The sequence below is a fragment of the Cololabis saira genome, chromosome 2 (assembly GCF_033807715.1).
Source record: "Cololabis saira isolate AMF1-May2022 chromosome 2, fColSai1.1, whole genome shotgun sequence".
Lineage (NCBI taxonomy): Eukaryota > Metazoa > Chordata > Actinopteri > Beloniformes > Belonidae > Cololabis > Cololabis saira.
In genome coordinates this window covers 21,394,455-21,409,134 of record NC_084588.1, presented here as the reverse complement: position 1 = coordinate 21,409,134, position 14,680 = coordinate 21,394,455, and the positions used below count along the sequence as shown (strand labels likewise).

Below are 14,680 nucleotides of genomic sequence, written 5' to 3'. Positions count from 1 at the left end.
GGATCAATTTTCATTTGTTTCACCTATGTAATAACATTTCAGTATTTCACTATGAATCATTGGTTATGCCAAGTTACGCCTCAGAAATTCTTGCAAATTTACAAAGTCGTAGAGTCAAAATTCCAATTGTTTCTCTTCCTAATTTACAAGTTTATAAAGTCAGATTTCTCTGAGCTTTTTCCTGTAAATTTGCAAGGTTATAAAGTAAGAACTTCTGAGTTTTCTTTTGAACAAATGTTGAATTTATGATGTCAGAATTTTTCAGTTTTCTCTTACACATTTTCAAGTGCACAAAATCAGAAATTCTATTTCTCTCGGTCGTAAATTTACAAGTTTGGGAAGTCAAGAATGTATTTGACTTGTTTTTTGTGAAATTTTAATCATCTTCTTGATATGCATTTCTCCCTCAAATGTTCATGCACTCATGTGGTGCTTCCGCTACCCTTAGCAGAATTAATTTTAGATGAATCAGGGAGGTTTCATTTTTAAGCTTAATTTAAATTTAACAATAGATTCACGATTCTTGTGTTTGTCTTTCTAGCACTGTAATAGATTAATTTTTAACCTTTGATCATCTTAAGGGCTTCGAATGTCCTATCTCTGATGTGATTAGAAGTTGCTACATGTTGTGTCCAGCGGGTGTGTAGGGGTTTCACTACAATAAGAATAGGTAGATGAGAACCTGCTATCTCCTAGGTTGAATCCCATGCGGAAATAAGATTTGTTGCAATTCCCCGACTGGCCGCTAGAGGCTGGCTCCAAAATTGTGTAAATCTCTGCAGACTTCCATGTTAAAATGTTCAACTTTACAACAGATATAAACATGTATAAAGCCTTGTTAAAAAAAAAAAAAAAAAAAAATTGTGTCTGGGGATTCCACATCCATAACTCTGGGGGTACAGTAATCATGTTTTGTTACCAAGTCAGGGTAATACAAAGCAATAGATTTAATTCTAATATGACTGATTGACAGTTGGCTCAGCCAATGCTAGTCATTATCACTTCCTCATCAGCCATTGCCATGTTAAGCAAAGTAATCGGCTGTTTATCTCAGTTGAGGTCTCTTTTTTGTAAGAGGATGTAGCTCCAGACTGTACAGAGTTGACCTTCACTTTGGGCAGGAACCATGTGACTTCCAGCCAATGGAGCAACTTTCTCTGACACATAACCCTAAACCTAAACACTCAGCAGGTCATGGAGGTCAGTGGAGCTCCAGTGTTTACACAATCTGCAGCTAGAAGCTCTTGAGAAGGAAGCATCAAAGGTCACATGACTGATGCTTTGTCCATTGTACAGTATTTCAGTCAAACAGCTCTCACAGTAAGTTTGAAACACTTTTCTGTAACACATATTTGACTTTGGCGTTTAGGCTCCATTCAAGCAAAGTTTATCAGGCTTACACATTAATACAGGGGTGTAGGACTACTACAGGGGTGGGGGTGGGATTGAGAGGAAGCTTGGTTGAGACATCCGAAGGCATCTAAAAATGTATACTTCTTGCTCCTTAAATAGGTCAAGGAACAAAGTGAGTAATTGGAATGAACCATTCAAAAGGCTGAATAAGCAGGTGCAGGCACTGCAGAGATCGCCTGCCTGAAATAACTCCTAGGGTTGTATCATTTTCAGTATATGAATGAGAAGCAGACATATATTTGAAAGCAAAGTAAGTAATAATAACTTAATAACTAATAAATTAGCTTTATGTGAAATAAAACAAGCCGTATCCTTGCGTGAAGTTTTGTAAAGTAATGACACCCAATCAGAATCTCATGTTTGTTTGTTTATTTATTTCAGTCATTTCCAAATTAAGAATTCAAATACAAAAGAAATGAAAGAAAAGAAAACAACAAATAAACATTAAGTTAATGCTAATATTGCATTAGACCAAAATATATAAACAAAACAAGACCGAAAAGGTGTAGGCTGAAGCTTAGATTATTACGCCTACCCTTTTATAATTAATTTCTGTCAGTTCCTACATATACCGATACAGAGCAGTAAATCAATTAAAAGAAAAACATTTCATATACTTTTTGTATATTGAAAACATTCAATATACTGCATAGACCTATTATCTGTTTAAGTTCTGACACTTATAAACACTCATACAATATGATCATACTGAATGAGCATCTTGTTCTTCAATATTTTTTTTTAATATTTGGTATGTACTGCACTCTTTAATTTCCATTTCCAAAACATTCCACAGATTAACCCCATAAACTGAAACACATCTATGTTTGACATCCACTCTGTTCTTTGTGTTTGTGAACATACTGTACAGCTTCCTCTCAGTTCATCTACATTTTGTCTTTGCTGAAACAACTTCTGGATACAGTATGGTAACAGATTATTATAAGCCTTGTACATCAACTTTGATATTTTGAAATCAACATGTTCCTTACATTTGAGCATCTAACAATTAATACATAATGTATTTGTTGGTTCCCGATAATCATCTCTGTTGAGGCCAAAAAAATGTAGGGCAAACCAAAAAAAACTAGACGCCCATGAAGCTTTGAAGCTACTTTGTATATTTTTCAAACAAAACACAACATAATTTTATTCAAACGTGATCACAGAGTCGTGCATATTGTATCGTTTGGGTAAAATGTGACTGTATCAGTACGTACAATTAAACGACCACGTGTAACAATGACGTCTCTCCCAGTAGGGGGGGTAATTGTCAGCAGAACAATCTCTCCTGTAAGCACAAACAGTTAACTCCCACAAACCAGGACAAAGTCGAACAAAGTTCAAGAGGCGTAAGCAATGAATATCACTCTTGCTACAATTGCAAGTGAACCCTTAAAGTGCTGTCGTGCAGCAGTGCTCCGATATGATGATCGCATATGTGATATGCACCGTTTTGGCAGTTTTGCCCTTATTCATTTACTGGCGGAACCCTTACTTTGTGGGAGATGTGCTTTACGCAGTCCACGCCATTTGCATCGGCTTGCGAATACACAAATTCAAGAAAAAGTTTTACAGTCTCTTGGACAGTTTTCTTGACAAAGCGGCGAGGCATCCAGATAAGAAGTTTATCCTGTTCGAGGAGAGCTCGTACACCTACGGCCAGGTGGACAGGGAGAGCAGCAAGGTGGCCAGAGCCCTGGCCGCGCATGCGCGCCTGAAGCAGGGGGACACGGTGGCCCTCTTCCTGGGGAACGAGCCCCAGTACGTGTGGCTCTGGCTCGGACTGGCCAAGCTGGGGTGCGTGGCTGCTCTGCTCAACTGCAACATCAGGTCCAAGTCCCTGCTGCACTGCTTCTCCTGCTGCGAAGCCAAGGTCCTCATCGCTGGTGCAGGTGAGCAGAGACACACTCATCCCTGCAAAGCTCATTTCATCTTTTAAGTTCATATCATTCAGATGCAACAGGAGTCATGGATGTTCATCTGTCCCCTCTCTTAAATCTCTCTTAAATTAGTTTTCTACATTTAAAGTTGACCCTGACTGAACTGTTTATCTCCTGGTAGTTTATGGAGGAGGTAGATTTGTTTCTTAATTATTCAAAAAGATCAAAAATCATCAAAAAAAGATTGCTTCAATCAAATACATTTATTTCAATCAAAGAAAAAAATGTGTTAGATTGCAAAAAAATATTTGAGACTCAAAAAAATGCATTTGAACAAGTTTTTGTTTGAAGCAACTTTTTTGATTGAAATAGTGTTGTTTTGTGTTTGTGCCATATTATAGGACATTTGTGTCTTTATCATATAACCAAAAGATTGCATTTGAACACTTTGTTTTTGGATTGAAAATGTTTTCTTTGATCGAAACAATATTTTTTTATTGAATAATTAAGAAACAAATCTACCTCCATAGTAGTTTTGTGATTTATTTTTGGCAAGAACATAGCAAGTACTAAATACGACCATGTTTAAATATTTCTGTGTTGCGGTTATATATATATATATATATATATATATATATATATATATATATATATATATATATATATATATATATATATATATATATATATATATATATATATATATATATATATATATTATTGTTATTATTATTATATATCATTATTATTACTATATATTATTATTTATATTATTATTATTATTATTATTATTATTATTATTATTATTATTATTATTATCATCATTATTATTATTATTATGTGCCGCTCACCAGATCTCAGAGAAGCCATAAAGGAGGTGCTGCCCTCCCTGAGGGAGCAGGGCATCCAGGTGTTCATTCTCACTGAGCACTGTGATGATGAGGGCATCGAAAGCCTCTCTGATAAAATCCAGCAGGCCTCAGATGAGCCTCTTTCACCACAGCTGAGGTCCAACATTAACCTGAAGACTCCTGCTCTGTATATCTACACCTCAGGGACCACAGGTAATCCGACAGGCGTATCTGACCTTGAACAGTATTCTGAGTGTTTTATTATTCCACTGTGTTTCATGTTTGTGATGGCCTTGAGTGACAGATGTAGGGTTATAAAACCCACACTATCTCTCGATTCTAATAGCGGCATTATCTTCCAGGACTTCCTAAAGCGGCTGTAATTAACCACGAGAGGGTATGGTTGGCCTCTTTTCTTCAGATTTTTGCAGGCGTGCGCTCAAACGATATCATCTACATATATATGCCCCTCTACCACACTGCTGCTTTCCTCATGGGACTTGGTGGAGCCATAGACAAAGGTAGTGTGTGAAACATTGTTAACAAGTAAAACAAACCCTGCACTCCAGTAACTTCAGGTTTATTACCGGTTAAAACAACATGCACATGACCTCAAACAACGGACAATCTTGTTCTGATTTTCATTGTTTGTGTTTCAAAGTCCTAAAGTTCAGTTTACAAAGCTCCAAACACTGACTGAGTTTTCATCGATGCACAGTTTACCTACTGATATCTGTGCCATTCCCTTTCCAGGTCTCACCATTGTTTTAAGACGTAAATTCTCTGCGTCCAACTTCTGGAACGACTGTAGAAAATACAACGTGACTGTAATTCAGTACATAGGAGAGATCATGCGTTACCTCTGCAATGCACCAAGGGTAAATATTAGCCCATTATCACCTTTTTAAACCAATATTGTGACAAATTTGATCAGTTTCCTAATTCATGGCATTACATTTGCAGTTACATCTGTCAGGCTGGTAAAGTTTTGTTTCATGCCCATTTTCCATTCTCCCTTTTAGAAAGACAATGACAAGGATCATAAAGTGCGGATTGCTTTGGGGAATGGCATGAGAGGAGACACCTGGGCTGACTTTCTGGAGCGATTTGGAAAAATTAATATCCTTGAATGCTATGGAGCAACTGAAGGAAATATTGGCTTTATCAACTACGCTGGGAAAATTGGAGCTATTGGCAGGGAGCATTTTCTCATCAAAGTGAGAACTGGAGATATTCCATCTATTTTTTCAGGGTTTCATTATTATCAATATTGTAAAAAAAAGTCTAAATGGTTTGGCTTTTCTCTTGTAAACCGTTTGCAGGGTAATTTACATAATTACATGATATGTACTTGATATGCACGTTGGTCACTTACAACTTCTTCTTTGCTATGTTATTAAACTACTTTACAGATGTCACTTCCATATGCCCTCATCAGGTATGACACAGAGAAAGAGGAGCCAGTCAGAGACTCTAAAGGATTTTGCATCGAAGTCCCCAGAGGTGAGTCATTCTCCTTCGAAGCGAATGGCGTCCTTTGTGCTTTCAGTACATCTTGTTTGTTTCTTTCACCCGCAGGAGAGACCGGTTTGTTAGTGGGAAAGATTGGAAAAAGATCACCTTTCATAGGCTATGCCAAGAACAAGCTGCAGACAGAGAAAAAGAAGTTGAGAGACGTGTTCGTGAATGGAGACTTCTACTTTAACACTGGCGACCTCTTGAGGATAGACGAAGAGGGATTTGTCTTCTTTCAGGACCGCATAGGAGACACTTTCAGGTTTGTTGATGAGACTAATTGAACAAATTTGAGACCATAATTTAGACTATCTCAACACAACCAGAAGACCTACTTTAAACTGAAGAAGGCCGGGACACGCAGAATAGTCTGCACATGTCTGCACAGATCAATAGCCACGACAGTCGCTGTGACTTGTCCAAGATTTGTTCAGACATGATGAATTTTGGCAAAGAGCATTTGAAGTACAAAGATAAAGTACATTTCTTTATACCTTGACATAGGGACAGTACAAGCAAATGAGTAACGAAAAGTTTTAAATTCAAGCTGCCAACTTCTGTTTAAAGATCTAAATGTACTCAACATTTTCAACATATGCAGGTGGAAAGGAGAAAACGTGGCCACCACAGAGGTGGCGGATCATTTGCTCATGATGGACTTCGTTGAGGAGGCTAATGTCTATGGTGTGAAGGTGCCAGGTATATCATTAGCAGTTTTACAAGTTTTAATAGAAACATAGATGAACGTTTTACAGCAGTTCACCTGAGAACTTTGTCCTGGATTTTCAAAAGTTCATTAAAAGATCTTGGTCATGTATAACCTTTCATACAAATGTAATTGAAGTAGAAAACCTTTTTCACACCGGATTTGCAGAAAGGTGCGTCGGAGGAGGAAAGCTGCAGCCAAATATAAAAAGAAAACTCCTGCACACCTTCTTCTCACCGTGCACTCGTTTATTAGGCCAACATTTCGGTCATGGACCTTTTTCAAGGCATCAAACCGTGATGCCTTGAAAAAGGCATCAAGAGATGAGAAAAAGGTGTGCAGGAGTTTTCTTTATATATTTGGATACAAATGTAGTTAAAAGAAGATTTTATTTCATAATAAGAAACACATATATACAGAAAACTCTGAAATGAATCTGTTTTTTTAATTTGTTACTGTTTAGGACATGAGGGAAGGATTGGAATGGCAGCACTGAAGCTGAAGGAAAACATGGACTTTGATGGCAACGCTGTGTACAAGCATGTCAAAAATTACCTGCCCAGCTATGCCAGGCCACGTTTCATACGCATACAGGTGAACGCAGACTGTCACATTTACACACGCATGAAAATGTCTTAACAACCATAAATATTCATGAGGTTTTTTCTGGGGCAGGATGCGTTGGTGTTGACTGGCACGTATAAGCAGATGAAGGTTAAGCTGGGTGAAGAGGGTTTCAACCCCACCGTCATCAAGGACCCATTATTCTTCCTGCAGGACAATACGGGCTACGTGCCCATGACCCAGGAGATATTCAGCAACATCGCAGAGGGAACGCTCAGACTTTGATCTTTGTTCAGTGTTTATTATTAGATTGTCAAACCGTCCAATTCATGTTTTGGCCTTAGGGGACAGGATGAAAAATAATCACAAATAACTTGTACAGTCAGCATGTATATACAACATATGTCATGAGTTCTTTACCTTGTGTGGGAAACATTTGGTACATGACCATTTTAAAGGAAGAAATAAAAGAAGGAAGAAAAAAAACCATGATTGTAAGTGATCATCAATGTGTCTGTCTGTGCATGTTCAGCACCAGCACATCCAGCTGAGAGGCACACAACTTGATTATCAATAGCAGAACTTTCCTGTCGGTGTGAACTACTGTCCGTTGCTTCCAGAGCTTTTAGAGGAGTGTAGCTGCAGGTGCAGACTCCAGTGAAGTGTTGGTTGGAGCGGTCTTGGCTAGAGAAGAAGTGGGCATGTAATTCATTCTTCTGCAGGTGGAGGGCAAATGTTTCTGTGTCTGTGAGACCTTTATAGGGCAGCACAGCTGGGGCCGACCACACTGGACCCACTGGTTGCAGAAACTGGGCACACTGTAGAACTTTGTCAGCTTTTTCGTGACCTGTTTGCCCGGGAGATCTGAAGACATCTCAATAACTTCAAACACTGGACCAGATCTTGCCACTGATGGTGCAGCTGTGGGAAGGCCACTTGCTGCATTTTTGAATCCGGGTCTTGTTTCACAGTCGTAGCCAGGCATTGGCCCAATGTAAGTACACGGGAGAGGCTCGCTGCTGCAGCTAAGTGAGCGCATTGGTCTCCTGGGTCGATTCCACGCCTTGTCGATCCACAGCTCCACCTGAAAATTGCCAGCATCGTCTTTCTTATTAGTGGAAGCACTTGACTGATTCTGGTGTTGCTCAGCTCCTGTCACCTCATCTTCCTTTGATTTTGACTTATCAGCATTATTCAAGGTTTTCATCTCAGCCAAAAGAGTGGAGGCAGTTTCTGAAATAATGCCCCAGTCCTTAAGGATGTCATCGGCAGAAGTGAACTGTGAGGTCACTGTAAACCGGATGATGAATTTGCTGTGAATTTCTGCAGGGATGAGGTACATGGTGCCAGAACGGGTCAGTCTCGTTAGCAGTTCCTGGGTCGAGTCATTTCCTTCCTAGGATATAAAGAAAAAAGGACAGAAAAGAGAAGGGGGGGGAAACTCAATGTATGGAGAGCTCAACTCTTGTACGTTCACTACTCCGTGCCCTTCACGTGAGCACGATAAAACTGTATACAGCTAAGTCACCTTTGATCAAGGTGCGACTTGGACAGTTTTATATCTAAATAATGATTAGCCAACAACGGGCTTGTTGCTTCACACAAATGGCAAAACCATATTCAGCACATTTGAATAGTTTACTACCGAGGTCAAGGAGGTACCGGTACTACATACTTTCAGACAGAACACCACCAGGCCGAGGTGCCTCTCAGCAGGAACCTCAAAATTTAAGTCATTCCGTATGTTAGACTCCAAGAGTTTTGCCATCTCAATCCCCTGAAAGAACAGAAAAGACAACATTCTGAAACTTCATTGAATCTCACTTTAACACGTTAAATCTTCTTTGATAGTGATTCCTAAAAATTATTTACAAAAATAGAATCAAATATCACTTGCATGTCTTATATGAGCCTGGAGGTTTTTTAGCCCAAAGGAGCGCATGACAAACCAGAGCTTGAGGGATCGGAAACGTCGGCTGAGAGGAATTTGCCAGTGCTGGGTGACAGGTAAAAGTAGGTTTTAGTCAAACTTAACTTCTGAGATGGTTTAACCTTTAATTAAATGAAAACATGATAATAGAATACCATAAAGTCTGTGGCTCCTTGTGAGTTTTCATGCCGAAGGTAAACAGGGTCAACACTGAAGGTCTGGTGCAGCTTGTTTTTATCCTTTACCCTGATCGAACAAGGTTAAAACGAGTTACCGGCCGATAAAACTAGTTTTGGATTAACTGGTTTTTCAATTCCAGATGTGTTTTCAGAGTTCATGCTAAAGACAGGGAGAGATAATATCCTCACTCACCAGAAGGCCGTGCAATCAAAATGAACCATCATCCACTTGGAGGGATTAAAGACAAAAGAGTGTGCAAATTCAATGCCCTCCAGGGACCAGCGGAGCTCCGGACAGAAGTAGGCCGAGCCAGCGTACGCAGCATCTACATGAAGCCAGAGTCCCTCTTCTGCACCTGTGAAAAGGTTTTAATACTTCACTTTTTACATTCTGTATTTCTTTATTAACAGACACAATTTCAGACTTAACAAGCAGTGTTTAAAGATTATATATATATATTTGGAATTAAACTTTGGAGACACACAAACTGGTCCCAGTTCGGAGAGTTTGTCAAAGGCGCACACTCCTGTAGTTCCCAAAGTTGAACACAGCTGAACAAGAGAGAAAGAAAATCCAAGGTGAGATGGGAAAGCCAATATCTGTATTGTGATTTGGACTTTTATCATTTTTAAGAAGTGGGAGGGGGCAATTACTGTTTGTTTGTTGGTTGAATTGATTATGCAAAATAGTTTTAACTGATTTTAAATGTTATTACACGTATGGTCAACAAAAAGAAGAATACATTAGGTGCTTGTGAGGACTCAGATTGATTTTATTTTATTTAAAACGTTTTATTTTGTATCATATCTGCACATATTACAAAATATTTTATAACATGTTATTTGATCTCATTTTATTTTATTGCTAAACACAGCTTTGGGTTAAGCTTTGGTAAAATGATACTGCATGTTTATATAACTTGTTGGAAGGTGCTCATTTACTTCTTTATGTCACCAATCATTTCTCATTTAGATTCATAAAATTATACTATTTTAAAACATATCTTTGCTTTTTAGGGGCGCAGCATGAATAGTTTTGAAGTTTCACAAGGTCTCCCGGGTTGGCAATGTATCTATTAAACAACTTACAAGCCATAAATACTGGTTAACTGATGGATTGATGATAATATAACATTTTATTGTCATTATTATCATTATTATTATTTTGTATCAATTTTTTGTGTGTTTTATCCTTTAGATGGTAACTCAGATGGTGAATTTGAGTACTGTCTTCAAATGGCTTTGCGGTTTAAATCTAAGAAGAGTATAACATTTGCTCACATCAGCACATCCAGAAGTTTTAAGGTTCACTGCTGCAACAGAGATTACTGAGAAAGCAGTACAGTGAGCATATGTATCATTAAACGTGCTTCTTAAACAAGAAAACATTTCTGATGTTTCCGTTTGTTTACCAACAGGAAAGACACAGTTGAGCAGTTTCTGCTTGTATTTGCATCGCAACCTGGCAGTACTATAGTACTGTAATAGTTTAGGTAGCAAACTAATAATTTTTTTCTGGTACCAAAGCATGTGCATTTAAATGCTGTACAAGCATTGCAACTGATTTGAATTCCAAATTTTCCTCTTAAACGCCTCACTGACCCTCGGTGTCCATCCGTCATTAGTTGTCAAGTACATACCAAGAAAGGGACGAGTCCCAGCCTCCTGTCCTCTTGAACGGCATGTTTCAGGGTGTCTCCTCGAAGAGATAACTGCTCATCAGTGGGCAGAAACCTGATCTTCACCAAGGAGATCAGACCTGCCTTTTCAACTGAGGAATGAGCCTGCAAAAGCGGTCATAAAATCAGTCTATATTACCAGACCACTGAGAAGATTGCTGAAGAAAAGGCGGTATCACCTACCTGATCTGAAGCGTAAGCAATGAGTCTTGAATTGAGGACTGAGTCATCCACGTCCTTTTCCAGTTCAGCCCTCATCTGGAGAATTTTGTCTTTCCTCGCTGCCAGCAGAGCAACTAGTGTGCTTTCACTGACTGTGCTCTGAATGGAGAGGTCAGGTCAGAGAAGAAAAAAAAGGTTTGAGATTTTTTGAAAAAGAGTCTGCTCTATATATGGCGTTCAAAACAAACAGCAAATGCATTTGCAAACCTGCAGCATGCCTCCACCTCTACTGTCAGGATGATTATGCAAGAAGAAGAAAGGCAGCCCCAGGGCTTTACACAGCCAGTCCATCACATTCATCTCCAGTTCTGTACAAGCTGGGCTCGAGGCCTGTTTAACCCCCGAAAACGCCAAACTAGAGTTAATCTCGATGGTACTTCATGAATGCAAATTCTTGGCTATTTCTAAATGACATGACATGAATTGGTGTTGTATATATCCACCTTACCCAAGTGAATCCAACACAGTTGATGGCATCAGCTAGCATGTCCCCAAGCATTGAGGGCCACGAAGTCAGACTGGGGAAGTAGGCGTGCATGTGAGGGCTCTGCCAATGAACTACCTGAGCTCAGAGAGAGGACACACTTGCTTCTTTATCATAATGACATTTGAGGACATTTTTTGTAAAAATAAGCATTTTGAACTTTAGACTGAATATTTAGGAAAACTGTGGACTGACTCCAGGCATTATGACTTTCTCAATGTCATTGAAGATGTTTTCCCAGTCCTCTGGTTCTGTTGGTGCAGTGTCCGGAAGAAGCTCTCGCATGAAGCCTGGTTTCACATCTGGAATGACCTTCCTCTCCCTGATGGAGCACAAGTACTGTGTGATGTAGTCCACCATCTCCTTACCTGACCCGCAACATACATTCATGTTAAATGCTTCTATTTACACATAGATAATTCACTTATTGTTTTCTTATTCATTTATAGTAATAAACATAACATTAACATAATCACGGGTCTATGTAGTAAAACCTACGCTTACCTCTACGGTTGTATTCCTCAGCTTGCATTTTCAGAGATGAGACCTTTTCAGTTTGATCTTTTATGAGGCACAGTCTGCTGAAGGGATGCTTTGTGTATTCAGCGGCAGAGATCAGAGAACTATATGAACCTTGTTGTGAGGAGCACGCCCTAAATTTATGACGCATTTTACGTCGGCACACAGATGCCCTCTATGTTTTCTTTCCGTCACACAGAGTGCCCACGTTTGTACTCGATATTTACTTTCCCTCCGTGTGAAAAAATCTTGTATGTTTCATGAGATGAATTGAAGAAGATTGTGATGTTAAAGACGTCATTAAATGTGTGGCAAAGCAATACATTTCTCCATTTTGTTTCATTTAAACTCACACTTTTGACCTTTCAGTGCCAAAAAATACCAATGTTTAAATAAAAGTGTCTGTATCAGGGGAAAGTTTACCAACCTGATTTTCCCATGTATGACATCATTTGCACCATTTGCTTAAATGAAATTGCTTGTATAACACTGTGTAATCAAATATGACTAGTACATCATAATTTTTAGCTGGGTTATAAGTTTAGTCATCTCTTAGTGATAAAGTAAAGCGTGCTGTTAATTTTTTTTTTAATTTGTATTCAAGCAAAAATTGAAATAGAAACAAGGGGTAGGACCTCATAAGTTTTTTACTTCATCCTACTCCTTTTCGGGCTTGAAGGTTTATTTCCCTTTGATTTTGTTTAATGACTGTTTATTTGTATTCTTTTCTGATGTTTTGTGTAATTGTTATTTTTTAGTATTTATAATTAATATGCTCGAAATGAAGATTTCAATCAATCAATCAATTAGTTAACCAATCTCAGATGAGGTTTTAGAGCAAAACAATAACATAACAATATTTGGTCCCTGATGACCTCACAAACCAAACAAAAGGCGACATATAAGGAACATTATGCAAAATGCGAAAGAATAAACAAATCAAAAGATGAATAGGCCTAACCCATTTATTGTCACAATTTATCGCTGCCTTTTAAACTATGACAAAAGCTCAAGCAGCACCTGCACTGCTCACACATGCTGGTGTTTACCGGGCATTGTGCTTGACATCGCTGTCATGTGGTACCATTATCGGTACATCTGAGGGGCCTGTATTAAGGCAAACAATTCACTCAAACTAAAAGAAGCCTAGAGGATGTTTATCTAAGTCAAATGACCATCATACTCATCATTATAAAAGTGACATATTTAATAAACATACAGTGTGGTGTTCTCTTCAGAAAGCTCATGTATTAAAAGTACTGGTAATAATAATATTATGATAATATTGGATTTGATTTATATCATGCTTTTTTGGACACTCAAAGCACTCACAATGGTTCCATTATTCATTCACTCCTCATTCATCCAGGTAAACAACAGGGTGGTTCATGAAGTACTCTTCCAATAAAGATAATCCATCCAGCATCTGCAAGAACGTGGGTGTTTGTTTTTTTTCCATGAAGGTCTGATGTTTGTTTCCCCACTCTTTCGCTCTTTCATTCTCTTCACACTTTCCACACTTCCTGCAGATTTAAATGATAAAACACAAATCTAAGTTTCCAACATATTACAAACATGAAGATCTTTAACTCTGAGCAATAAGTGTGACAGAGACTTTTTTACCCCACTGACGGCACAACACCCAGTCGCGTGCACTGACCCATGACAGCTGGTGTACGTATACAAATAAATGTGACATTGAGCCAAGCACACTGCGACTATTGTGCCTTTACTCTTGAGAGTCTGGGCCTGATGAAAGCAGGTTCAGTCGTAATTGTGCAATTGCCCAGTGCCTTGTAACATCAAAGACAAAGTGCTTTGTGTTTGTCTTATTCTGTTGCTTTTATTCAAATAAAAAGAAAATGTCAATGTGATGGTAGCTGATCGGTAAAAGTACTTTCATATGGGCTTGGTAATGCAGATTAAAAGTCAAAGACAGTTCACAGAGAGAGGATATGGCCACCAAGTTTGAAATGAGTCAGAAAGGATACACCAATGAGGAATGATAAGACTGTGAATACAATTGGAAAAAAAGGAAAGAAACTTTAAGACATGTTTCTTTATTGTGGCAGGGATCTGAGTAACACACCAAAACATGTATATTGCTGTCATCTTTTTTTTTGAGACAGTATAAATCCAAGATATCTTTATTTAATTTGTTATCATATACGTCTACTTTTGCCACTTGAAGCTTTACTGAATAAAAATGATGCAATTTGTTAACCTTGTTAACATCTCTGGGCTTTTAGGCATCTGAGATACACGTCATACAGCTGAAATGTGTTGACCGTTCAATGGAGAACTGAATCAGTCTTCCAGATCTGTTTTGGAAGTAATGGATGCCATATAATCCAAATCAAAGATGGAAACGATCATCCAGATTGTTATTGTGAAAAAGTCCAGAGTCAAGGTGTGGTACAGGATTATGTAGATGCCGATATGAAATGTAATTTACACTTCTGTGTAGCAGCACATTGATGTTTTACAGCAAAGTGTGCTGTATTCAAAATAATACATGTTTTCTTTGCTTGTAATTTTTGACAGACAATGACAACCGAGCAACACATTACAAATGTCTAAAGTCCAGTATGTGTACTGAACTGGCTTGTATGGAGTTTTAAGCAATTATAATATATGGAGAATTCTGAGACAAAAAATAAACAAACAAACAAAAAAAATTAAATGTTTCAAAGATGATGCTGTACTATTGCACAACTCTAGATGTGTTTCTGGAG

The 14,680-nt window shown here is 38.4% G+C and overlaps 2 protein-coding genes across 3 annotated transcripts; one reads left to right on the top strand and one right to left on the bottom strand.

Annotated features, from left to right (window-relative positions):
• Positions 1-2,774: 2,774 nt before the first annotated feature.
• On the top strand, positions 2,775-7,433 carry LOC133459959 (long-chain fatty acid transport protein 2-like). Its single transcript, XM_061740396.1, has 10 exons — positions 2,775-3,308; positions 4,151-4,360; positions 4,510-4,668; positions 4,901-5,025; positions 5,170-5,364; positions 5,560-5,650; positions 5,726-5,924; positions 6,264-6,361; positions 6,832-6,962; positions 7,044-7,433. The coding sequence occupies exons 1-10, from the start codon at positions 2,840-2,842 to the stop codon at positions 7,215-7,217; spliced, it is 1,851 nt and encodes a 616-aa protein (XP_061596380.1). The 5' UTR covers positions 2,775-2,839; the 3' UTR covers positions 7,218-7,433.
• hdc (histidine decarboxylase) lies at positions 6,767-12,012 on the bottom strand. 2 transcript variants are annotated; one of them, XM_061740375.1, is made up of 12 exons: positions 11,931-12,012; positions 11,622-11,794; positions 11,391-11,504; positions 11,150-11,272; positions 10,904-11,041; positions 10,682-10,825; positions 9,527-9,593; positions 9,235-9,397; positions 9,018-9,108; positions 8,830-8,928; positions 8,608-8,709; positions 6,767-8,328 (listed from the first exon to the last, which is right to left on the bottom strand). In XM_061740375.1, the coding sequence occupies exons 1-12, from the start codon at positions 11,956-11,958 to the stop codon at positions 7,558-7,560; spliced, it is 2,013 nt and encodes a 670-aa protein (XP_061596359.1). In that variant the 5' UTR covers positions 11,959-12,012; the 3' UTR covers positions 6,767-7,557. The 2 variants fall into 2 exon arrangements, with proteins under 2 accessions (XP_061596359.1, XP_061596368.1); XM_061740384.1 differs by having other exon boundaries at positions 11,622-11,748; positions 11,931-11,993.
• Between the last annotated feature and the right edge of the window lie 2,668 nt (positions 12,013-14,680).